Genomic DNA, 24,030 nt, shown 5'->3' on the forward strand with positions numbered 1-24,030 from the left:
TTTTCACATTCCAGATGGGAGAACTAGAAAGGACTTAGTGCCTTTATCACAAAAGCAAAGGTGTTTCAGAAACCATAGCTACAAGCAAATGTGCTGAAGCAGGAAGTTCTAGCAAAGTACATTAACACCCTGCAGTTTGGTTGGACACACAATTAGCAGAGCTTGCTTTTGATGGTATAACCTGATTATATGGCCCTGCTTTTTCCAAGGAATGTCACAAAGACATCCTTAGGAATGGATGTTTGGTGGTCTCAATGCCCTGGTGCAGCTTGAAGGATGGTCTAATAGGGAACAAGGGAGGTGATTGGCCTGAGGAATCCAGTCAAGAAGGATACAGCCCCAGGATGCCTTGGGTGCTACTTGTATACTACTAATCCCCAGGCTCCAGTCTGAGAACATCCTGTTTAGAAATCTGAACTTACTTTGGGAACTGAAGGGTAGATGACCCTGTAGGCATGGCAGATCACCCATAGAGATCCTAGCATTCAGATGTCTGTGCTAGCTGCTCTGCTCTCCTAAGAATAGACCCACCTTCAACCCTAACTGACAAGGCATCCAGGAGCTTTCCATTGACCAGGGCTTTTCATCTCTCCCGCTTAAGAAAATCCAGCAGCTCTCAGAGGGCTCCATGTTTGGCCACGGCCTGAAGCACCTGTTTCACAGCCGACGCAGGTCACGGGAGAGGGAGCACCAGGCGTCTCAGGAGGCCCAGCATCAGCAGCAACAGCAGGGCCTATCCGATCAGGACTCCCCAGATGAGAAGGAACGCTCTCCGGAGATGCACCGCGTCTCCTATGCTGTGTCCCTGCACGACCTGCCTGCCCGACCCACTGCTTTCAACCGGGTGTTACAGCAGATCCGTTCCAGGCCCTCCATCAAGCGGGGCGCCAGCCTGCACAGCAGTGGGGGGAGCAGCAGCCGCCGTGCCAAGAGCAGCTCCCTGGAGCCCCAGCGTGGCAGTCCTCACCTGCTTCGTAAGGGCCCCCAGGACAGCAGCCTGGCCGCCATCCTGCACCAGCACCAGGGCCGACCCCGTTCCTCCTCTACCACCGACACAGCCTTGCTCCTGGCTGATGGCAGCAATGCGTACCTCCTGGCTGAGGAGGCTGAGGGCCTCGGGGACAAGGTAAGTCCCGACAGGAGGGCGGGGGAGAGAACCTCTGAGGCCACGCTGATGCCTTGCCTGGCACCGCTGACACCTGCTACAACCCCATTACCTGTCCTGGCTGAGAAGTCAGGATATGACCAATCCAAACACAAGGGGCTAAGTTTTGTTTGTTTAGGGGACTGTTTTTCAAAAATGGTCGTTTGCTCAGATTGTTTGATAGTAATTTTGATTAACTTCCCTTAAACATGCTTTGAAGAGGCAGGGACTGGTTATCCCTCTTATTAGCAGCATTAACTGGCTGTTTAATCTCTTTGCTCCTCTATCACCAATTGAAAATGGGGGGGGGGGGGGGGGGAGTGACAGGATTGAGTTAGCATAGGTAACTTCCTGGACTGGAGCCTGGCACTGTAGCTTTAGTGTGACCTTTACCACCCTGGGGAGAAGGGGAGGAATCCATGAAGTGTTATCTGGCACTTCATGAATGTATCCAACTCATCTGTTTATTCGTTTAACAAATACTTAGTGAGTAGATGTTACAGGAGCAGACAAACCAGTGTCGCTGTTCGTGCTGCCCGGTGTCTAGAATGAGTGGAAAGGCTCTGATGAACACTTTGGGAGCTTGGAAACAGAGTAGGCAGGGCGGCAAGGAGTTGGCCAAGTCCTTCTGGAAGACTGTTGAACTAACTCGAAGGAAGGGGGGGAAACTTGGTATGCAGCAGAGCAGGGGAGCTGGTGGCAGTCCTTCTGCTTTTGCAGACTCGGGGAAGCAGAGGCCAGAGTACAGAGGGTCAGCTGTGTCCAGTCTGGGAGTCCAGAGACACAAAGGGAGGCTGCTAGACAGGAAAGTGAGTGCAGAGTGCATTAGGACAGCAGGCAGTAGATTAAGAAGGGGGGAAGCCAAGGAAACTGTCTTTGACATTATCGCAGCAGCTGTAGCCACGAGGAGAGGAATTCAGAGAGTACTGGGGGGTCAGAAGCAGTGGCACTAGACCAGGAAGAGGCTATGGAAAGGAAGGAGGGCGAGAGGAACCTCTGGTTTAGCTTAGTGGTGCTCTGTTTGGTTGAGTCAGGAGAAGAAGCAGGGTCCAGGAAAGGGGCTGTCCTGTTGTAGGTTCATTGGGAGCTGCCATGTAGAAGGACCCACTGGTTGGTGGATGAAAACAGCATTGAGGTTGAAGTCACTGGTGCAAGTGAGACAGATCCTCAAGGGGTATTTGGAGTGAGGAGAAGGCTAGAGCCAGATCCCACTGGCATAGAAGGGACAGGCAGCCAGCTCTGACCTGCTGGTTTGCCACATTGGTTTCTCCCCTCCTCGTCTCCTCTCTCTGCCTCAGTGGTGTCTCTCTGCGGGTTTGCTCCCACACACACCTGGGTGCCCTTCCGTGGCTCTGGGGCTGGGATTCATTTTCCTTCTAGTGGTCTCTCTCCATCAGTGGAAGAAAAGTCACAGCTGAAGGATTGATGGGAGGCAAGTTGAAAGGTCAAAGACGGCAGAGGGCCTGGGATTAGAGGGCTAGTGCGACATCTGGGCTTGCAGAAAAGCAGGTGAGGAGAGCTGATGAGGTAGAGAGAAGGAAGTGGGGGCTGAGAGAGAATAAGGAGGAGGAAGAGATAGAGATGTCATTAGGTTTAAGAAATCGGGAACTTGATTTGATGTGATTGTACATACTCATAATCCCAGCTCTATGGAGGTAACGCAGGAGGGTCATGAGTTCAAGATCAACCTGAGTTACATAGTGAGACTCTCAATAAAAAAAAAGAACTAAGGATATAGTTCAGTGATAGAGTATGTTAGCATGTTCAAAGCCCTAGGTTTGATCCTTCAAAGAAGAAAAGGTCAGGCAGTAGTGGCAGTCACCTTTAATCCCAACACTTGGGAGGCAGAGACAGGCAGATCTTTGTGAATCTGAGGCCAGCCTGGTCTACAGAGCAATTTCTAGGACAGCCAGAGCTATATAAAGAAGTCCTGTCTTGAAAAACCAAAAGAAGGAGAAGATAGGGAGAGGAGAAAAAGGAGGGAGGAAGGAAGGAGGAGGAGAAAGAGAAGGAGTAGGAGAAGAAGAAGAAGAAGAAGAAGAGAAAGAATGAATGAATGAATGAATGAATGAAAGAATTTGGTATCTTGGGAATGGGAGACAAGGCTCAGAGAAAGAAGGAATGGAGAGAGATTTTATTTTGATGTGTCAAGATCTGAGAAGTTAGATAGTCCACTTGGTAGAGGGAGATAGGTACATGGGCTTTGCTTGGGGAATGATGGCGGAGGTCAGAGAGAGATAAAGGCAGAGGAAGGAACATTGTTACAGCAGGAACCCCAAAGCTGAGGGTAGGCCTGCCCATGAGAGCTTGAGAAAGTGGGTGTTCCTTCTTCTAGAGCATAGGAGATATGGGATAAAGGGCTGCTGTAGGAAGAGGAGGCTCTGGGACAGCCTGCTGATGGACAAGTCCCTCCTGTGGAGGATGGATGACAGAAGATGGGCATAGTGGGAAGTAGGGAGAGTAGGAGAAATTCTGGGTGACAGTGGAGTCTTGTTTGGGAGTAAGAGGGCTAGCTAGCATCAGGGTTCCAAGGACACTCTGCTGTAAAGTTGTTTCTACTATAGATTGTCACCAGCACAGATTCAACTTCCTACACAAGGCCCAGGGCTTTCTAACACTGACTGTGACTTCTGGAAGTATTTGGAAGTTAAAGCATTTGGCCATACTACCTACCAGGCACTGACTCAGGTTGTGGCTGGATGCTCTTCCAGTGTAGACATCTTTTTGGAAATTCATTAAAATGGTCCACTATGCTCAGCAAGCCAGATTATAAGAGCCCAAGTTTTGGGGTAAAAAATATAGCTCAGAACTACTGTAGAAGGGTTGTGATAGATCCTGGGTTTGCTAACCCTAAGCCCTGTGCTCTTCCCACCATGCCAGGCTGCCTAGCATGGGTAACTGGCACTGGTAATCAATGATGAGGCTCAGCCACCAACTCATCTGACCCCAGGATTTGCTCTGGTAGAATTATCACACCCAGGGGTGACTTTGCAACAGTTTCTGACCGTGAGCTGTTGAGCCATTTTGTATGTTCTACATGTAATACCCATTCTACATTTCTTCAGGAAGGATTTTTCCCAGACGGTTCTGGACCACCTGTCCATAGCAGAGCCTCAGCTGGCAGCCATAAGTCAGCAGGTGCCCCTTCCCTTCCTGAGCACCTACTTACACCTCCCTGCTTTCCCCTTTATTTGATGACGTTTATTGAGCATCTACTATGCTCCAGCTACTATTCTAGGCATTAAGGGATAATTCCGTGAATGAAAGGAAAGCTCCTACAGCAACACATCACCGGTCCTAGTGGGAGGAGATAAGCGCCACATGACTGTGCAGTGTATTTGGTGGTAAGAGTGCTGAGAAGCTAAACAGAAGTGGAGCATGAAGGCAGAGAATGTGGCTGGGCATGCTGCTTGGACAGGCTGGTCAGAAAAGCCTCTGGCAGTGTGGCGGGTGAATATGGAGGAGAGGTAGCAAAGTAGACAACACAGAATCTAATCAAGGACAGGCTAGGCTGGGGGCTGGGGAGGGACAGGAACCCTGCAGACTGCATCGGGGCCAGTATGCCAGGAAGAGGACTTTTGATTTGCTTTTCCTCAAGGGTTAGTGAAGGCTGGTAGAGAACGATACAGGATTACCCTGTGAGACCTGACAGGGTTGAGCCAGGAGTCTGGTAAAGCGCTGATGCATACTCCAGAGGAGCTGATAGTTGGAGTGGGGTGGTTGTGGAGAGGATGTTGGCTGAACTCTCCATTGGCTTCAGACGTTAAGGCCAAGGGTTTCTGGTGGGTTGGATATGGGGCATGACAGAACAGAAGCCAAAGATGGCTCATGGTTTGGGGCTTGGATGCAGGACAAAAGACACTTTCAGTGAGCTGAGCAAAACCAGCAAGGAAGATGGCAAACTGAACAGCTACTCCTTTGGTGGGGGGCGGGTAGAGCTAGGTTTTGGCTGTGTTAAGTCTGAGGAGGCTATTAAACACCCCTGTAGAAATGCCAAATAAGCAGTAGGATGTACAAGTCTGGAGTCCTGGGGACAGATCCAACCTGGAGGCATAAATTTGGGAGGTGTCAGCACATAGATAGCATTTAAAACGACGGGACTGCGTTTGCAAGCCTGGCTTCTTCTGGGAGAAGTGTGCGGTAAGAGGGAGGACTGGATGCACTTGCTGAAAGGGTGTGGCCTCTTGAACTTGAGAGCTGGTGGGACCCAGCAGCTGCAACCAGGTTGTTCGGGCCTTAATGAGAAAGCTCTGTGTGTATGGCAACAGCCGGGCCCATCTCTCATGGGTGAGTCAGTGAGTATGTTTAAAATTGTATTTAGAAATATCCTGTCACATGAGGGGCTTGAGCTTGGACTGGGAGGGTGATCCTTGAGACCTCCAGTTAATTATGGTATCTCTAGAGTTCTCCAGCTGCCTGAGAAGATGGGGAATAGGTGGACAGTAGGCACTTTCAGAAACCAGTGATGATTGCTGCTTCTGAGTACAGGGACCTGGGGTGGTACTTTGGGCAGGTATGCCAGCTGGACAGCTCTCTGGGGGCGTTTCCACCCCGTTATTTACCTTGACATTGTGTCTGGGATGATGTGTGGGAGGAGGGAGTTCCTTCTTGATGTATATGGAAGGCCAAACCCAGAATCTTGGGTGACCTCACTGGGGGATGGCTGGGGTAATAATGATTGGTTGTTATTAGTGGTCATGTGGGTGCTGGGAATTGAACCAGGGGCCTCCGGAAGAGCAGTCAGTGCTCTTAGCTGCTGAGCCATCTATCTCTCCATCCCCCTCTTCCCTATTCTGTTTTCTTTTTTAAGATTTTTAACTTTTGCTTAATTAATTAATTTTAGGCAGGGTCTCACTGTGTAGCCTTGGCTGGCCTGGAACTCACTATGTAGACCAGGTTACCCTTGATCTCTTAGAGATCTACCTGCCTCTGCCTCCCAGGTCCTGGAATTAAAGGTGTGGCGTCTTATTTGGAACTTTTGGTGTTGTTACTGTTAACATGGTCCACCTTCACAGCAAACAGTGCAGTTGGCAGAGCAGATGCCATTATTTCTACTTTGTAAGTAAAGACTGAGTCCTCCAGGAAGGAAGGGACTGCTTGTTCAGGGCATCCAGCTAGGCCCTGGCAAAGAGGCACCGTTTCTTCCTAAGGTACAGACTTTACAGACTTGGAGCTGTCCCTCTAGAGATGGGTGTGGCCCTGGGAGTCTTGAGGGGGGAGAGAAGTGCCTCCCTGTCCTTGGAAGGAGGATCTTCCAGCCACCTTAAAGCTTGAGGCCCCACCATCTGACTCTCCAGACCCAGAGGCCATTGGCTGGTGTGAGAAGCGTGTGGTTCCACTCTCTTGGTCTGGGTATGAATAGGAAGTATTCTTCTCTCTAGTAAACAGAGCCCACATGCTCCCTTGCAGGCTCTCTGGTGATTACTAGCGTCTATTTTTAATTCATAAGCCTCCCCCACTCCCCACACCCCTCACCATTGTTTGCAACTCACCAGCTGCCTCTTAGACCAGGGCACCCTGATAGGGCTTGAGTTACCAGAACATCCCGGAGGCAGCTAGGGTTCCTGACTGGAGGCTCACACAGCACCCACTCAGAGAAAGCAAGGGAGCTGGAGCCCCTACTTGAAGGAGCAGGGAGTGGCAGAGACAGGTGGGGACTCGGAACAGCAATTTAGTCCTGATAGTGGGAGCTGAGCTATCACTTGTTCCTCCAAACCCAACTATCTAAGCTCTGCCTGTAGTTGTTTCCCTATTAAAAACAAGCAATATTCCTCCTTAGCCCCACCCTTCTGCTTTCCATTATGTGTGTGACTCTGAGAAAGGTCACCACACTCAGTCTTACATACGTCAAATAGGGGAAAATCATTTGTCAGTGTACTGGGGCATCACAAGTGAACAGACAATGAGGGTAGCATTTAACTTCTGGGAACAGACCCTGGGGCATGGAGAGGGAGCCACTAGCCTGGTGAGGCCACTTGGCTCCTCTAAAAGTAGAGGAGACGTGTTCCCTACCCCTCCCTCTCTCTCCCTCTCATTTCCTTTTTTTCTCTTTGCAAAAGTAGCTCCTGGAAAATGTGGGGTTGAGGTTTCCCATCCGTTTTTCTTCTGTTCATGTCTGGTTGGACCTCCCTCAGAACCTCGTCTCTCCTCAGCTGTCTCCCCACTCCCTACTCGGCTTTGCACATCCTGGACCAGGGCACGGCTAACGGTTGGCCAGAGGAGAACGGCACAGGAGCCAGATGTGTGGCTAGGTTCTGACTTTGGCCTGGTCCTGCCTTCCCTCCTGTCCTGTGTGATCGAGGAGCCATGAAGGCCAGGGTCTGTGCAGCCTTGAGAGAGACCCCTATGACCAGTGAACTCTTCCCTGCTGCCCCTGGGATAGGTGGGGGCCAGGGGGCAGGTTCTCCATAGTCACATGGTGGTGAGGGGGACAGTTTGCTCTAACTTGGAGGTGTTATCTCTAGTGCCAGACGGTGGAGGGGGAAGAGGTGGAGTGCAGCTCATCTACCATCTCAAGGCAGATTGAGGACATCCTATGCATACACTTTTCACCAGATTTATCCAACAGCAAAATTTCCCTACCCCATGTAAATAAGTCCCTGTTTACTTCCAGGATGGCGAGGGAGGGGGCACACCCTTAACCCCACCTCTTGCCAAGAAGACTGAAGTTTTGGCAGACACCCAGGGGCCCTGGTTTATTTATGTCTTAACAGTCTGCTGGCTCAGTGGTGGGCGGGGCTGCCTGCTGAGAGATGTTTCCAAACATGTCCCCTAGGCACGAGGGGCCCAGAGACTACTCACCTATGAGGCCACTGCTGTCCTAGGCCTGGCTACACAGGGACTGTAGTGAGTTCGCTCTAGGATCACACCAGCTGTTCAGCTTATCCACACAAGTACAGCTGCTTCCCATGTAGTGCTGCCACCCTCCAAGCGGCACAGCCACTCACACAGTCACCCAGGCTTCTGAGCACAGCTATGGCCTCTGTGCCCTCCTCACGCAGTCCTTTCTCCTCTTTCCCCCTTCTCTTCTCTGTATGGAGAGTCCCTTTGCCCAGAAGAAGAGCCAGAGGCAGTGTCCTACTCCTTGGAGGACCCTTCCGAGACTGTGCAGTGTGCTTCCAGGCGCTCGCCAAGACGAGGCCAGCGGCTCTGCTTTGCTTTGAACCATTGCTTCCCTGCTCCATAACCCTGGAGCCCCCTCCTGCTTCTGTGCACCGTTTTGACCCTGGATAGCCAAGATGTACTTCAGTGTGGTTTTATCCCTCGAGTTTGGGTGAAGCCCTACACCGTGTTAGGGTTCTGTTCAGACACCAGAGGGGCCCAAGGATGAAGACTGCCCTTGACTCCAGAGGTCCTAGACAGCACCAGCCCCTTTTCTTTCAGAACACTCCCAGCCTCCGAGGCAGCCTTCCTTTGCCTTTTCCTACCCCCACTGACGCTCTCTCTGGGTGGAAATACGTTGCCCTCCTGATTAGCCCTGGATTCTAGCGCATACAATTGCCTGGGATACTGTGTGCAGGTTAGATAACTCCGCTGTTACCTAACCCCTTGTTGCTAAGCTCAGGCCAGAGCCTTGTGGGAGATGAGCTCTTTGTCTACAGCCCATGGGGCTGATGTGATGCCAGTCTAGACATGGGAGGACACGACAGCCAAGGCTCCATTCTCTACCTCCCTCAGCCTTGGTTCCTTCAGCCACGCTATGCACTGCCCAAGAAGGTGTGCTCAGGATTTGGGTGTCAGCCCCCCAGCCAGGGCTGGTCACAGTCAGCAGGAGGTAGAGCTCTGTCAGTGGGCTCCAGACTATGTGGAGCCAGCACTGGGATGTGGGCATGGGCCACGGGCGTTGGCATGCATCTCCCAGCTGCCTAGCACACTCTTCCCTGCGTTTGCCACATCCCTGAGATGAGAAACATGAACCTGGTCCCTCGGTCCCAGGTGAGGCAATGGAAATACAGTACTGTTAACCTGATCCCGCATCTGAGTCTTGTTCTAGATGCAGTTCGTACTTTCTGTCTTTAGTTCCTGCAGGGCAGAGAGCTCTGAAATAAAAACAGAGGTTACAGAATACATGCCCTTTGAGGATTCACAGAGAATCAGGGGGCTCTCCTGAGCTCCAGTACTGAGGTCAAAGTAATGCCTTCTCCTGCCTTTCCATTTCCTCCAGGGACAGGTGCCAGGGTGTCACAAATAGATTGTCAGGCAGATTTTAGTGGCCCTTGCTCCTCAAATACTCTGGAGGGCCTCTCTGGCCTCCCCCACCCCAAGTCTAGTATCCAATGTATATACTTTCCCTCTTCCTTAGAGCTCGCCTGATACCCCTACCCTCATCCCAGAGGCTTGCTGTCCGTAGCTAGTGAATAATTCAGCATGTTCAGCAAAAGCTAAATCAGATCCATAGTGATACTGTGATCAAGAGGCCCCCTTGGGGCAGTGGAAAGGTGAACCCTGCCCTGGAAAGACAAGAGCCCTGCAACATTAACTTCATTATATAAGGTGTCATCGCCTCCTGAGAAGGCAACTTCAAACCCAGATGTTACCCAGGTCCTGTTCCTGTCTACTTGGCTTCTTGGGGACTCAATGGCCTTGTAGGCATGCTTCTGGGACATGCTGGTGCCAACAGTCAGTCAAGCAGCATGCTCTGGTTTGCAGAGTGCTTTGTGCATATTTCTTGTTTAATCATATCAGCTCCTGTGGCAAGCTCAGAGCCCTTGAGTCAGCGGGAGCCTACAGGAATTGTGTTTCAATCCCCTGCTTCAGGAAAAAAGATGTTCTCAATTATTTGTGGCAAATGGGGTCGGGGAGAGGATACTTTGTGTCCTAAAAATTGTGCAGAAAGGAGATGCCATTTCCTCTGGGTCACTTTCTTCAGGACCTGTTCCAAGCAAGCCCTCCTTTGGGGATTGGAGTACAGCAAAGGAGTGAATTTGTTTTGCTTAGCCATGAGCCAGCTATATGGCTGTTTCCACTGACCAGGTTCCCATGCCCAGGAATGACAACCCCCCACCCCAGAGCATCTGAGACATTAGATCATCCAAGATCCCCAGGTGGAGGAGATGCCTCCTCCTTCCGTGAAAGCAGCTGAAAGGTCTCGTGGTGTGTACATGCCAATGCTATGCTGTGGCACTCCCCTCAATATACCTTCTGTTTGCATCCCCAGCTCCTGGGGCTGTATCTCTCTGAGGACTCAGGGTACACGCCTGCCTTGATTGCTACAGAGCACAGTGAACAATACCAACCATTCTCTTGTCTTCCCAGGGGAAGACAGTTCCTGATGGTGACCTGGTTAGGTCTAAAAGTAAGTGTGGAACAATGGCCTCCCTGGCCCCTGTTTTCAAGGGAGGCACAGTAAACATCAGGGAAGCTGCCAGCCTCCCCAGAAGGAGCCCTCCTCACAGGGGCTCTGCTCGCCACTCAACATGTGCAGCCCAGGATTTTTTTAAGGCCTTACTTTGCCTTCCTAGCTACTAAATTTAGCTGCTCCTCAGCATTGTTCTCAGGCTTCCCACTCTGGAGAATGTGTAGACTCTGCTGAGTTTTCTATTTTATTTGTGGTTTGTAGTACTAGGGAATCAAACCCAGGGCTTCGTGCATGCTAAGCCAAGTGCTCTACCACTGAGCTATACCCAGCCCTATTTTTGTTATATTTGTAAGAGGAAAAAATAGTATGATTTTTTTCAGGAGTAAGAGAATGATAATATGAATAAGGCAAAGGAAAGCAGAGTTTAAAGAAATAAGGGCCTGAAGAGGAAGTATATGTAGCAAAAGCCAAATGAGGAAGAAGCCGGCGTGGAAGAGAGCTGAGCCCTGCCCAGCGTGGAGCGGATTGCGGGTCCAGGACTGGGCTCCTTCCAACTTTCCCCTCAAGGACAATGTGAGCCCATCTAGTGCTCCCAGCCTTAGCTCTGTGTGGAGAAGGTGAGGCCACACACCCCCAGCTGAGACTCAACTGCCTGGGCCTGTAGACCAGTGGTGAGCACCTACTATGGTGTTGCCTCTTCCTCAGCCAGATCATAGAGGAAGTAACCAAGAGAGATGGCCAAAACCTACTAGGAAGTACACGCAGGGACATTCACCCAGCAGCATATTTCCTTGCAAAAGGAAAGTTGCTTGGTGGCTTGCGTCCTTCCAGAGGCATCACTTGAATGCTTGTGGCAGCTCTCTCTGTGTCTTCCTGCCATTCTCCCAACTTCCCTTCAGATGACAGCTACTTTTCTGTTCCAGGTTAAGCCTTTGCAGTACAGTATAGAGCACTGTGATGTGTGCATAGGTGTACACATTCACATGTGGTGAGGGGGGGCTCAGTTCTAACAACCTCCTCCAGTAAGGCCTACAGTGTGCCAGGCTCTGTGGACACAGCTGCATAGCTTCCGAGGCTTGGCTTACACACACTCTCTCTCCATGCCCCATTTGGCTCATCCTGCCAGGTCCTCTCTGAGTATGCCCGACTCCTTTATGGCTGGGAAGAAGTATGGCTAGTACCTGTCCAGGCTACATAGCTTGTGGGTAGCATGGTAAGGATCTCTACCATCCATTCCACTCCCAAGAACTCTGCCAGGCTATTGGCAGGTTTATTCAGCATCCCTGGAGTCCGTTCTGTACGTGTCTTTCTGCCAGACGTATTCACCTTCAACTCCTGCCTGTTCACATTCCTCCCACTGTGCCTGTGGATACTGTCAGCCAGAGTTCTGGAGCAACTATGGAACTAAGCTTGAAACACAAGGTCATAAGTGTTCCCTGCTGCTCATCTTGGTAGATTCAGGGTCTCTGCTCATGGAAAAGGACAAGGACAACAATCACAGAGGAAAGGGTTCTCTGCCTGCTAGCTTGCCAGACAGACACTGCTCTGATCACTATTTGTACCTTTTCTCTTAGTGACTGCTGGTTCATCCCTCAACCCCTTCCCTCCCTTTTCCTGTCTGTCATTGTGATGAGCTGCAATGTCCCATTAGGGGGTACTTTTCCCTGTGGTCATCTTAATACAAAGTGGCCCTAGGGGAAAACTCTGCTTTCTTAGCTTTCTGGATCAGGAAGTCTGGGAAGAAAGTGCTGCCATTTAGAGACAGCTCCACAGTTAAAAAAAAAAAAAAGGTGGGGGTTATAATCCCAGCTTTAGCCTGCTCCCAACCTCTAGTCTCCTGTGATCACTGCCACCACCCTGTCTTCCTCCTTTGTTGTTGTTTATATGAAAAAGGTTATGGGCCAGTGGATGGTTCAGTGGGTAAAGGTACCCATTGCCAAGCTTGATAACCTGAGTTATGGAAGGAGAAAATCAATGACAGGAAGATATGCTCTGCCCTCCACATGTGTGCTGTGGTATGTGTACCCACACGCATACATGCCCTGCACACAAAAATAAACAAATAAAATGTAACTTTAAAAAGGAAAAAGGAAAGGGAAGTTTAGAAAGAGACAGATAAGGGGGTGCCTTGGAGGATGTGGGATTTTCCCAGGCAATCATGGGAAGCCTAAGACCTTAAGACAAGAATGTATGCTGTGCTGGGTTACAAACTGAGCCCGATACAATCCCCCAGCTAACCAGATCCCAGGTGGTTCAGGATAGAGCCTTACACCTCTACTCACACGGGTCTAGATTCACCGGTATTTTTGTTGTCACTCATACACTGTCCTGGTCATTTTCCATCCTCTGACCCTTCCCAGTAGACAGATGAGGATCCCCGCTGATTATGAAGACTGAAAGTGTAAACTCAATCCTTTACAATTAAGAGCATGGTGAGAAATATCAAGCAGTTACAGACTTGTGTTGTACATTAAAGTAGTGAATTTAAAGTGGTTTGACCAGTAAATATATGTATATGTATGTAACAATTTTGCAGGGAGGGTTTGGAGAGAGGAAAAGGAATGGGGAGATTTTATAATTATGCCATAAACTCAAAATATAGAAGAAATAACTTTTTTAACTCTTAGCTTCGGGGTTGGAGAGGTGGCCCAGAGGTTAAGAGCACTTTGCTCTTCTGATGGACCTGAACTTGGTCCCCAGCCCCCACATCAGGTGGCTCTCAACCTGCAACTCCACCTTCAGGGAATCCAGTGCCTCTGGCCTCCACGGACACCGGATTTCACATACATACACCACACATACACTAACATATCCATAATTTAGATTTTTTTAATTTAAAAATCTTAACCTGGTAAAGCCCAATAGGAGGGGCCAGGGAAGGGCTGTCTTTCGGATGAGAAGCTCAAGCCATACTTGCTGCTGCCCACGATGGACTCACTGCAGAGCACTTCCATTATAGCTTGGTGAGATGGTCAGCTGTCATCCTCCACTGTCATTGTCAAGGGAGACCAGCCTCTCGCCAGCCACAGGAAGGGGCCCAGATAACCATAAGGGTTACTCCTTTCCTTCCTATAGTTTGATAGGGACAGGAAGACTTTATATTAATAACCATTATGCAAAAGGAACAGTACTTGACTAAGTGTAAACAAGGAGATCATTTATGAAAGTAAGAGCTGCTTAGAGTTTTCCCTGACCTTCTTGATCAGAGATGGCCCCAGTAATGGAGACCCCTGTAATGTGCCCTGCAAGCCTCCTCACAAACCCTAAGTCATCAGCTGACACATGTTTATATGGTTTCCAAGACCCCCGGGTGGGGGATTCCTGGTCTCGGTGATTTTGGCTGCAAACCTTGGCACTGGCTCCTAGAGATAGCATTGGGCCCTTCTTATCTCTTGGAACCTTCTTGAACTTGGGACTGCCCCATCAGCATGATCCACATTGACCCTCAGTATTTAAGCCCCATGTGCTTCTCGGGGCTCACACGAGTGCCTGCCGAGTCTCTGAACGGGTGTTCTGCCTTGGGAGCTGCTGGTAGAGACACAGGTGGATCCTGGACTGGATTCTCCATCTCCTCACGCTGCCACTTGCGCTCCTTGAGCCTGGCCCTCTGGCCCCCTCTACTGACCAACAGTATTTCCTGCGGGGACTGCACAGATGAAGTCCAAGGAAAAAGAGAGTGCTGTGAGTTTGCTGTCCTTTGTTGTATCCTGGGGGACAGGAAGTGGACTAGGAAGCTGGAGCTGGGAGGTAGCCACGGTGGTGTCCAGAGCAGAGTGGGTTCCTGGGACACAGTCTCAGGACAGAGGAATTCCCTTACTGAGGCTGACTGACTTCTCCAGGCCATTACTGGGGAGTCTGGGTGGGAAGGGACCATGCTTTAAGCCACTGGACAGGGAGAGATGGGGAGAACTCTAAGTGTGACCCCTCTGAGAGACTTACTCCCGTTATGAGCTGAAGTCAGGACTGGTGCTGTTGAACTGTTGTGAGAGGGTCTCTGGTCACCTGGTATATTTTTAGACATGGAAATGGGAGGAACTGGTCAGTGCCTGTCTGGTGGGTGAACAGTTACTTGTCCTATATTTGCCGGTGGCTTTCCTGTATGCAACTAAGCCAGTCACACTAGGACATCCTCCTACACACTGGCCTGGGGAGAGGTCCCTAATCACCACAGGATCCTCCTGCTGGATAGACCTCCACATACCCTGCCAGATGGGAAAGAGCGGCCATGAGCCCTGGGGGAGGAGGAAATCTAGAGCAATCCTCCCCTAATCCCTGGCTGGGCCTCACTCAGACTGGAGATGGCGGCTTCAGAGCCTGGGAGTTCTGGAACACCTGCTCTCAGACCCCGATTTCCAACAGCCAGCCCAATGTTGCCCAGGGACTGTGAGTCTGGGAGCCTGGCACTGTCCTCAGACAGCTGGGGCCTTAAAGCTCCTGGCACCTCTTCGCCAGCACGGCTTTGGGAAGCAGTATCCACGCAGGTGAGACTGTGGTTCGGGGAAAGGAAAGACTTCCACCTGGGAGATAGAGTGGGGTTATAGAATCAAGGAGAGCTGTCCCCAGAGCTTGTCACGCAGCGAGCTCCCTCTCTGGGCTCCCCCAGAACCAACCCCTATCCTGCCCAGTTATAGAGAACTCTGGCTAAGGGGAGCTGGCATGAAGGTAAATGCCAGGGGTGCTTCCAGTTATGTCTGCTCTGCATTCAGAAGCAGAGGCAGGGAGAAGGAAATGGAGAGGTTCTGGGAGCACTGACCCTCATGGACCAAAGAGAATTCAGGACCACAGTGTTTAGCTACTGGAGAATCAGAGGATGGAAAATGAAAGGGACTCAGGAATGAAAGGCCAGGTCTGGTCCCTTCACGGGATCTCAACCAAGAGTCTATGCTCTACAGAGAAGGAAGGAGAACACTGGGCATTTATGTGGACAAAAGAGCTTTGTTCTCAGGAGGGCCAGGACTGAAGGGAGGATGGAGTTATGCCTGCAACCAGGGAGTCGCCCTAACAGAAAGGGTCACAAATGCAGGTGTCGCTGAGCTAAGGCCCTCCACCACATAGGAGAGTAGTCCCTTAGGGGCAGGGGGCGCTCGGTGGCTGCAGGCAGCATTGTGATAAAGGCAACTAGCTATGCGTAGGCTGCACCCAGCAATCCCCATGAAGAAGTGAGAACCGGGCACGCTTTGCCTCCTCGTGTGGCTGGAGCCTTGCTGTGGGATGTTTGTTCCTTCCTCACTCTGCACATACACAGGTACTCTTTGTATGCCCTTTTGGGTGACTGGCAGTCTCTTATAGACAGGACTCTTTTAGGCTTCCTGGGTATTTCCCCCACACTTCCTGCCTGCCCACCTGGGATGACGGATCCCAAGCTGGTTTAAACATTTCCATGTGTTTCCTATGTCACCACTGGGAAGAGAGAGCCTCTGGCCAGATAAGGTGATAACTGCTGTACTGGAAGAGGAACAGGCTGACTTCAGGACCTGGGGCCTGGTGGGTAGTCTTCCTCTGCTCTGGCTGTAATGTCAGGCTCTCCCTTAGTCTGCCAAACTGCCTCTTTGAGGCTGGAGGATTTTAGCTGGCCATGGACTTTCCTCTGCATCCCGGGCTGGATTTTCCCTCTGGGACTTAATTTTAAAAAGGAAATCAGTGTTCCCCATCCCAAGAGAGTTTAGAGAATCAGTGTCTGTTCAGGACAGCAGTGAGCTGGTCCAGGCATCTCTGCTGAGTCACTGCTGAGTCACTAGTCCTGACACCTTGCCCCACCCCCAACCTGCACACCCACTGGGCTCTGACACAGTGGAAGTCTAGACACCTGTTTGGCCAGGCACATAGGCAGATCAGAGTAAACACTGGGCCTAAAGGGAAGAATAGAAGACTCAAAGATCTGTCTGCTTCTTTTGTTGTCATCATCCTCTCCCTCCTCCCCTCCTCTTCCCCCTCCTCCACTCCATCCTCTTAAAAGTAGCTTTACTGTTGTCTTCCCAACTAGACATGTCAATCCACTGTGGGTCCCTTGGGCTGCCTGCCCCAAGGTGGGAGAAGGTCATGGGAACACAAATAGGAAGCATGAACTCCTTACACACAGTCATCATTTCCACGGCCCGGAAGAATATATTGCTAAAGATAGAAAATGAGGAATCACATAGCAACTACCAGTCTGTCCCTCTCTAAAGCAGTACTTAAGCTAGCACTTTCTATCCTGATAGTGTCTACCATTTGCCTGCCAACTTCCAGGATTCCAACTGCTGAACTGTCGTGCAGCGGGGAGGGCAAGTGTCCCATGGCCAGGTTAACACAGGACTCAGGCCCAGAAGGAGGTGAGAACCACAGAGGGTGATGGGCCCAAGGCTGGGGAAGCCCTGACCCAGCTGCTCCTGTAATTTGGCAGGGCGCCTAATCCAGCTTCAGTTTGGGTTGCCGAAAGCCGGTAGGGAGACAGGACTGTGGCACTGCCAAAGCTAAGTAGACAGGGTGCCCAGCTATTCATGGACCTCGGGGAGCTCTCACTGAAGCCACGACAGAAACAGGAAAAACTGGCCCCACAGACTCAGAAAACACTCCAGCTCTGCCTTACCCAGAACCTTCATCACTGTGTTTTAAACTTCAGTCAGTAGCTGCAGCCCTGGCTAGTAGAATCTCTGAGGAGGACCAGAGATCCGTCATGGATCCGTCATGGACTTCCCAGTTGCCTGGCATCTGCACGGCCCCCTCCCCTCCTTGCCAGATCTTTCCTTAAAGTTTGTTCAGCCTATTCATGGGGATCCATCCCTAGTCAGGCATCTATGGAGTAACTGGTTCTTCTCAGGGGAGTGGGTTTGTAACCATGCTTTGGGGCCTTCTGTGCCAGATGTGGTACTGGCAGCTGGTGGTTTGAGCTGAGAGAGGCTCGGCACCATTTTGGAGAGAGGAGCAATCTTTGCAGCCAAACTCTGCTCCAAGCTGGGAGCCTGGAGTTTCCACCTACTGATGGCAGGTACTGAGTCACCGCGCTGTGCCTCTCGGCTCCCTCGCCCAGGAGGGAGCTTCTCTGGCAGAGGATTCTTCTCTGCTGACCATGAGGCAGTGAGAAGGTCCAGATGCCCCCTTGCAGCCCACTCTGATGTGGTTGGATCCCGCCCTGCCATGCTCATGCAGCACAACTCTTACCTCCTCCGACTTCTGAATCGTCTTTACACTCCTCAGGGAGACCCAATACCCATTACATTCTTATTCTCCATTCCGCCCCCCCAGTGCCCAGCAACTGCTAATCTGTAGATTTAGCACTCTGGAAATCTCACATAGTGGAACCATTCAGCATGTAGCCTTTACTTAGCAAACTGGCTTTTAGATTCATCTATGTTCTGGCATTATCAGAATTTCATTCCTTGCCATGACCAAACAGTCTTCCATTATATGGAATGTCTCATTTTGCTAGCCCATTCATTGGTTTAAATGGCCATCTCTGAATTGTGCCTGCCCTTAGGCTATTGTGAAGTGTGCCACTGTAAACTTGTACCAGTGTCTATTTGAATATCATTTTCAATTCCTTTGGGTATTGTCATAGTTAGCTTCAGCTGTGAATTTGACACAGTCCACAGTCCCCTGGGAAGAGGGAACTTCAATTGAGGAATTAGCCTGTGGTCATGTCTTTGAGGTCTTTTCCTTCCTTCTTTCTTTTCTTTCTTCCTTCTCCCCCCGCCCCCCTTTTTTTTTGAGACAGGGTTTCTCTGTGTAGTCCTGGAGCTTGCTCTGTAGTCCAGGCTGCCTCGAACTCATAAATCCCCCTGCTTGTGCCTTCCGAGTGCTGGGATGAAAGGCGTGTGCCTCCACTGCCCAGCTGAGATATTTTCTTAATTGTCAATTGATGTAGGACCACCCAGCCCACCGTGAACAGTGATATCCCCAGGCAGGTGGGCCTGGGCTATAAGAAAAATAGCTGAGCAAGCCAAAGACTCTTATATTTTTGCAAGCAGCATTCCCCATTAGTTTTTGCTTCAATCCCCTAGCTTGACTTCCTTCTAGGATGGACTGTAACTTGTGAGATGAAATAAACGCTTTCCTCCCCAAGTTGCTATTGGACATGGTATTTATCACAGCAACAGAAAGCCAACTAGAACTGGTGCACAACTCAGAGTTGGACAATAATGAGGTAATTCTGTATTTAACTATAAGGGACCACCATCCTGTTCCCCTTCATTGGCTGCCCCATCTTACCTTATTACCAGCAAAGCATGAGGATTCCAGTTTCTACACATGCTCACTACACTGATTTGCTTTATTAAAAAATGTTGTAGTTGGGCAGATGAAAGGGCTCGGCAGTTTAAGGCACTTGCGGCCAAGCCTAACTGTAGGGGTGAGCCCCACAAAGCTATCCACCCTAAGGGCTAAGGGCGGGGATAAGGAAATTTAGGATAGGTGGAGATGAAAGGAAGTGAAAGAGAAACGAATCCCTCTTCTCTCTTCCTCTGGAAGCCTGCCACACTTCTGACTCCCCAGCCTTTGTGTGTAAGTTCTTATTCTGTTAAATAAATATATTATGTTCCATATTGTTTTGACCTTGATCAACACCTAACAAGCTGAGTTCTAACCCCAGGCTCACAAAGGAGAGAACTGACTCCCAAAAGTTGTCCTCTGACCTCCACACATGTGCGCCTCCAAAATAAACAAATGTGACTTCAAAGACAAGAAATTTAAATAATGTAGCCTTCCTACTGAATATGCAGTGTCTTAATATGTATTTATTTTTAGAAGCATAAATGCCTGTACATATTACATCTATAGCTATAAATGCACTTGATTGTTGTAGCTCCACAGTATAGTGAATTTTTTATTGAGAATTTCATATATGAATATAATATTTTCCTACACCCTCATTCCCTCCCTAGATCCCCCACCACTTTTCCCTCCAACTTCATGTACTCCTCTTTTTAAAAACTCACTGAGTACTTTGTGGGTGAAGGGCCATCTACTGAGGCATGGGATGACTCTCAGGAGCCCCATCCCTGAAGAAAACTGACTCTCCCTCACCCAGCAACCTTCAATTGCCAATAGCCTCTCAGTTAGGCATGGGATATCGTGAACCCCTCCCTCATCCATGCTGGGACTTTGTCTGGCTTCATCTGGACTGCACAGGCTCAGCCACTGTGACCTCTGTGCACAATGACCCTGTCATGTCCAGCAAATATTTCACTGCAGATGTCCACTACCTCTGGCGTTTACATTCTGCCCTCTCCCAGGGTTCTCTCTGAGCCTCTGGGGATGGGGGAGTGATATGGCGTCCTGCGTAGAGCCGTGTGGAGCTGAGCTCTCCCACAGCCTCTTGTGGACCAGTTGTGGGTCTCTGGGTTAATCTCTGTCTACTGCAAAAGGAAGCTTCCTTGATGAGGGATCAAAGACGCTTGGATTCTGAGCCAGGACTGGTCCATGTCCTGGGTCTGCAGTTTCCACTGCAGCTACTGGGAAATCTGTATTTATTTTTAAGGAACTGCCATATGCCCCTTATTTTGTATCTCATTTTATCCTCTGAGAATCCCTTGAAGGAAGTAGAATTGCCCACTTCTTCCTGGTGAGAAAAGCAAGTCTCAGATAATGGCACACAGCTGATATCTGACCAAGTCAGGGCCCGTTCCATTGCCCCTCACAGGCTCGTATCCTATCACTATTTTTAATAGATTTATTTTATTTTGTGTGTGTTTACCTACATGTGTGTATGTATACATGCATACCTGCTGCACCCAGAGGTCAGAGGGGGACATCAGGTCCCTTAGAACTGGAGTTACAGATGGCTGTGAACCATCATGTCAGTGCTGGGAACCAAGCCCAGGTCCTTTGTAAGAGCAACAAGGGCTCTTAACCACAGAGGCGTCTCTCCAGCTCCACCCCCCTCTTAGGTGCTAGGATTTGAGCCTGAGGTCTTGTATAAGCTGGGCGAGCGCTGAGTCACTGAGCTGCATCCCAGCCCCCATCCATCTTTGGCAAATCTCCGTGTGCTTTCTCACTACTGGAAGAACTCGCGTCTTTTCTTTTTTTTAACATTCCTTTCCTTGTTGAAATATAATCCTTCTTTGTGCCCCTCTGGCTGTCTGCCAGATCCTTGGCTCTCTTTATCCCCTGCCCTGTCTCCCTTCAGTCTCAAAGGGGTCTTGGTGGTGGCTGCTCCCTGTAATCTCTGCACTATGCAGGCCAGACTACATAGCTAGTTTCCAAGCCAACCTAGGCTACAGAGTAAAACCCTGTCTCAAAACTCCACTAACACAAAGGGACTTGGGGAAAGCAGGCCATGAGGAGCTCCTTAGATAACTCCTTGGGGAGAATGGGTGTGGTTACTGCAAGACTAAGACGCACCAGCAGGTGGCAGGCATTGGGGCTGGAGCTCAGGCTTAAGTCTAGACTTGAGAGTTAAGAAGAGGAGCCATCAAGGGAACCCCTACACCCCACTGTCAGCCCTGGGGGTGCATGCTTCCCTTCCTTAGTCATGGCATTCGCACAGCTAGCTTCAGTCCTGCTTTTCTCAGTGTAACCAGATGTCTCAGGACCTGGGAGGTATAGAGTTCCCTTCCGGAATGGGATCTGTACTCAATACCCTGAGGGGAGAGATGGAAGCCACTTCCTGTTGGTGTGCAGGGTGGTCTTTATCCTCCAAACTTTGGGGGAGAAAAACCAAAACTTTCTCTAGGGTCTGTCATGTGTGTGATGAGAGCAAGTCTGAGTGGGTATAGTCTGCACCAGACTGTCCTGGTAGTGAGTGTTTGTGGCTGGGGGTGGGGTGTTCTCTGTGGCTACTCTTCGTACTCCTCTGGGATCTATATCTTTTTGGGGGGGGGGGTTCGAGACAGGGTTTCTCTGTAAGGGATCTACATCTTATAAACACTCAGGCAAGACAGGCCTGGGGAGAACTTTTGTGTGTACACACCCTTCCTCAGTGTGTGCATTAATTCTTTTATGTGTGTGTGCACACACATACACATGCACAGTGTGGCCAGTGGGCAGAGGGCAACTCAGGGGAACTGGTTCTCTCCTTCCCAGTCTTGGCAGCAAGCGCCTCTAACCAATGCTCAGCCTTTCACCTGTCTCCATAATTCCCTTCTTTTCCTTGCTTACGTGGGGTGTAAGACCCCTGAGTCTCACTATAGGAAATTCCAGCTTGATTGCTTGAGGGCGAGACCAGGTGTCGATGGGGAAATTCTGCTTCTTGAAAGAGTGACAAAAATCCTGAGACCACTCAAGGCAAAAATGTCTCAATCTGAGGATCTTCAGGGACTTCCCAGCCCCAGGGAGAGTTGGCCCTGGGGCTAGGCACCAAGTAGGATTCAAACCCTACATCTTTCACTCACTAGTGTAGTTCTGGGCCAGCCCCTGGTTTCCTCTCCTGTAGAAAGGGACCAGCAGTGCCGCCTGGCTCTTGGGTTGTCCCCAGGATTGAATGGATGAAAGTATAAATCCTGGAGGGCCACACCTGGCACAGAGCAGCAGGTGGGGGGGGAACAGTGCATGTTACTGCCTCATTCTGCTGTGGAAGACATTAGAATGGAAATTCGGGAGGGAAAAAAAAGACCCTAGGGGCCAAAGGGAAATGTGCCACTTTTCTGGCAGCCTCTTGAGGTGAGTCCACAGAGAATAAGGGTCTGTGGCTGGAGATGTGTCAGCGTGTGCCAGACATTTTACACCTACCTGTCAACATACAGTCCTCCAGCCAGGACGCCCAGGTTGGGGTCTGGGCTAGAGGGACAGAGAAGCCTGTGTACGGACAGGGTGGAGGGGTAGAGGGGGTGGGGGTGGGGCAGACAGCACAAGTCTCCGCTACCTTCAGGTCTCAAGAATGTCTAGCTTTGACCGGGCGGTGGTGGCACACGCCTTTAATCCCAGCACTCGGGAGGCAGAGGCAGGTGGATCTCTGTGAGTTCGAGGCCAGGCTGGACGACAGCCTCCAAAACAATACAGAGAAACCCTGTCTCGTAAAAACCAAAAAAAAAAAAAAATGTCTAGCTTCACCAGATAGATGGTGGGGGGCGCTTGCCTTTAACCCCAACACTCCAGAGGCAGAAGCAGGCAGACCAGCCTGGTTTACAGAGTTCTAAGACAGCCAGGGATGCCCAGAAAAACCCTGTCTCAAAAAAATAAAAAAATAAATTAAAAAAGCCAAGAAACCAATAAACAAACGTCTAGCCAAGAAACTAACAAACAAACGTCTAGCCTCGTTCCTAGGCCTTGCACTGTATAGCATCCACTCTGACTTTTCTGTGTAGAGCAGACAGATGCTTTGTGGTATTGGAAACAACTGCACCTCCTGAGAGGAACCGGCAGGCAGGCAGGCAGTGTGCTCTCCCCCCCAAGTAAGGCAGCTTTCCCAGCATTCCACATCCATTCCCATCTGTACTGCCCACTGGTACCATTCACAAAGAGTGAATGGCAGCATACCGACTGCCAAGCACATCACCCTCAGTGCCCATTGCCTGTGTAGTCTTTGCCCCAGGAGGAGATGAAGGAGGTTGGACATCTGTGCTAAGGCCAAGTTATTTGAGAGTAAAGGCCACGTGTTATAGAGCACTTACTTTGTATGGTGCCATCAGTACTGAGTAAATATGATCTGATAATCTCTTACATTTAGCCCAGCTTGATTGTAGGCATCACTCACCAGGAGAAAAATCTGCCTAGACTCAGATCTGGCAGTTATCCTGTGCCTGTGAGACACCATCCATGTAACCCTCGCATGAAACTTGAGAGTAGGCGTGACTGCACCCACTGTACAGGCGAAGACACAGGGGCTCAGGAAACCAGAGGGACCACTGCAGGGAGTGACAGGCCTGGGGTGGGGGTGGGGCACTAAGTCCGTCAAGATGACTTGGGATGGGTTGCTTTGGGGGGACACGGCTTGGATTTGAAAGGCCCAAGTCTGAGGAGGTGAGTCCTGAGGTACAGACACCTGCTGGGAGAGTGAGGGGACATAAAGGGACACCCAAAGCCAGGAGGAAAGCCCTTCCTTCAGGAGATTGTCCTCTTAGCATCCTTAGGGAATCCACGACTTGAGAAAGCCTAAAAGGAGCAGGTCTCCAGCACTGTTGTCAGAGCCCATGCAGCACTGTTGTCAGAGCCCACGCTCTCCCGCTAACATGCCTGTAGTTAGCTCTGGCTCTTTCTGGTTCTGGCTAGACTGCTTTCTTTTGTTTACTCCCTTCTGCAGTCACCTCACCCCTGCCCCCAGTCATCTGATCCAGCTCGCTTCTGTTGTGTGGTGATAAGGTACTGGACTCAGCTGCCAACAGTGGCCTGGGGTTAGTGGACTCCAGGCCTGCCCACACATCTATCTCAAATTCAGAATCTTCTCTGCCCTTTCCTTCCCACCCCCCACCCTAGCCAGTGAATCCTCTCTCAGACCTCTCCCCTGTCTCTCTGAGTTTGTGCCTCACTAATGCACTCCGGAAGCCAGCCAGCCTGCCTGCCTGCCTGTGCCCTGCCTGCCTGTTCCCTGCCTGCCTGTGCCCTGCCTGCCTGTTCCCTGCCTGCCTGTGCCCTGCCTGCCTGCCTGCCTACCTGTGCCCTGCCTGCCTGCCTGCCTGCCTGTGCCCTGCCTGCCTGCCTGCCTGCCTGCCTGCCTGCCTGCCTGTGCCCTGCCTGC

General features: G+C 50.6%; 1 protein-coding gene across 7 annotated transcripts in view; it reads left to right on the forward strand.

The window, feature by feature from the left end:
* Nucleotides 1-24,030, forward strand: part of Tmcc2 (transmembrane and coiled-coil domain family 2) — a 39,441-nt gene that overhangs the window by 9,503 nt on the left and 5,908 nt on the right. For 4 of the 7 annotated variants that reach the window (XM_040737645.1, XM_040737642.1, XM_040737643.1 and 1 more), the window contains exon 2: nt 602-1,126. The exons of 1 other annotated variant lie outside the window; for it this stretch is intronic. In XM_040737645.1, the coding sequence (XP_040593579.1) occupies nt 602-1,126 (525 nt within the window). Of the gene's footprint in view, nt 1-601; nt 1,127-13,465; nt 14,124-14,187; nt 14,924-24,030 lie in introns of those variants that run through there. 2 more of the 7 variants (XM_040737647.1, XM_040737648.1) reach the window with 2 other exon arrangements.

The sequence above is a fragment of the Mesocricetus auratus genome, unplaced genomic scaffold (genome assembly GCF_017639785.1).
Source record: "Mesocricetus auratus isolate SY011 unplaced genomic scaffold, BCM_Maur_2.0 Super-Scaffold_100676, whole genome shotgun sequence".
NCBI classification, from domain to species: Eukaryota; Metazoa; Chordata; class Mammalia; order Rodentia; family Cricetidae; genus Mesocricetus; species Mesocricetus auratus.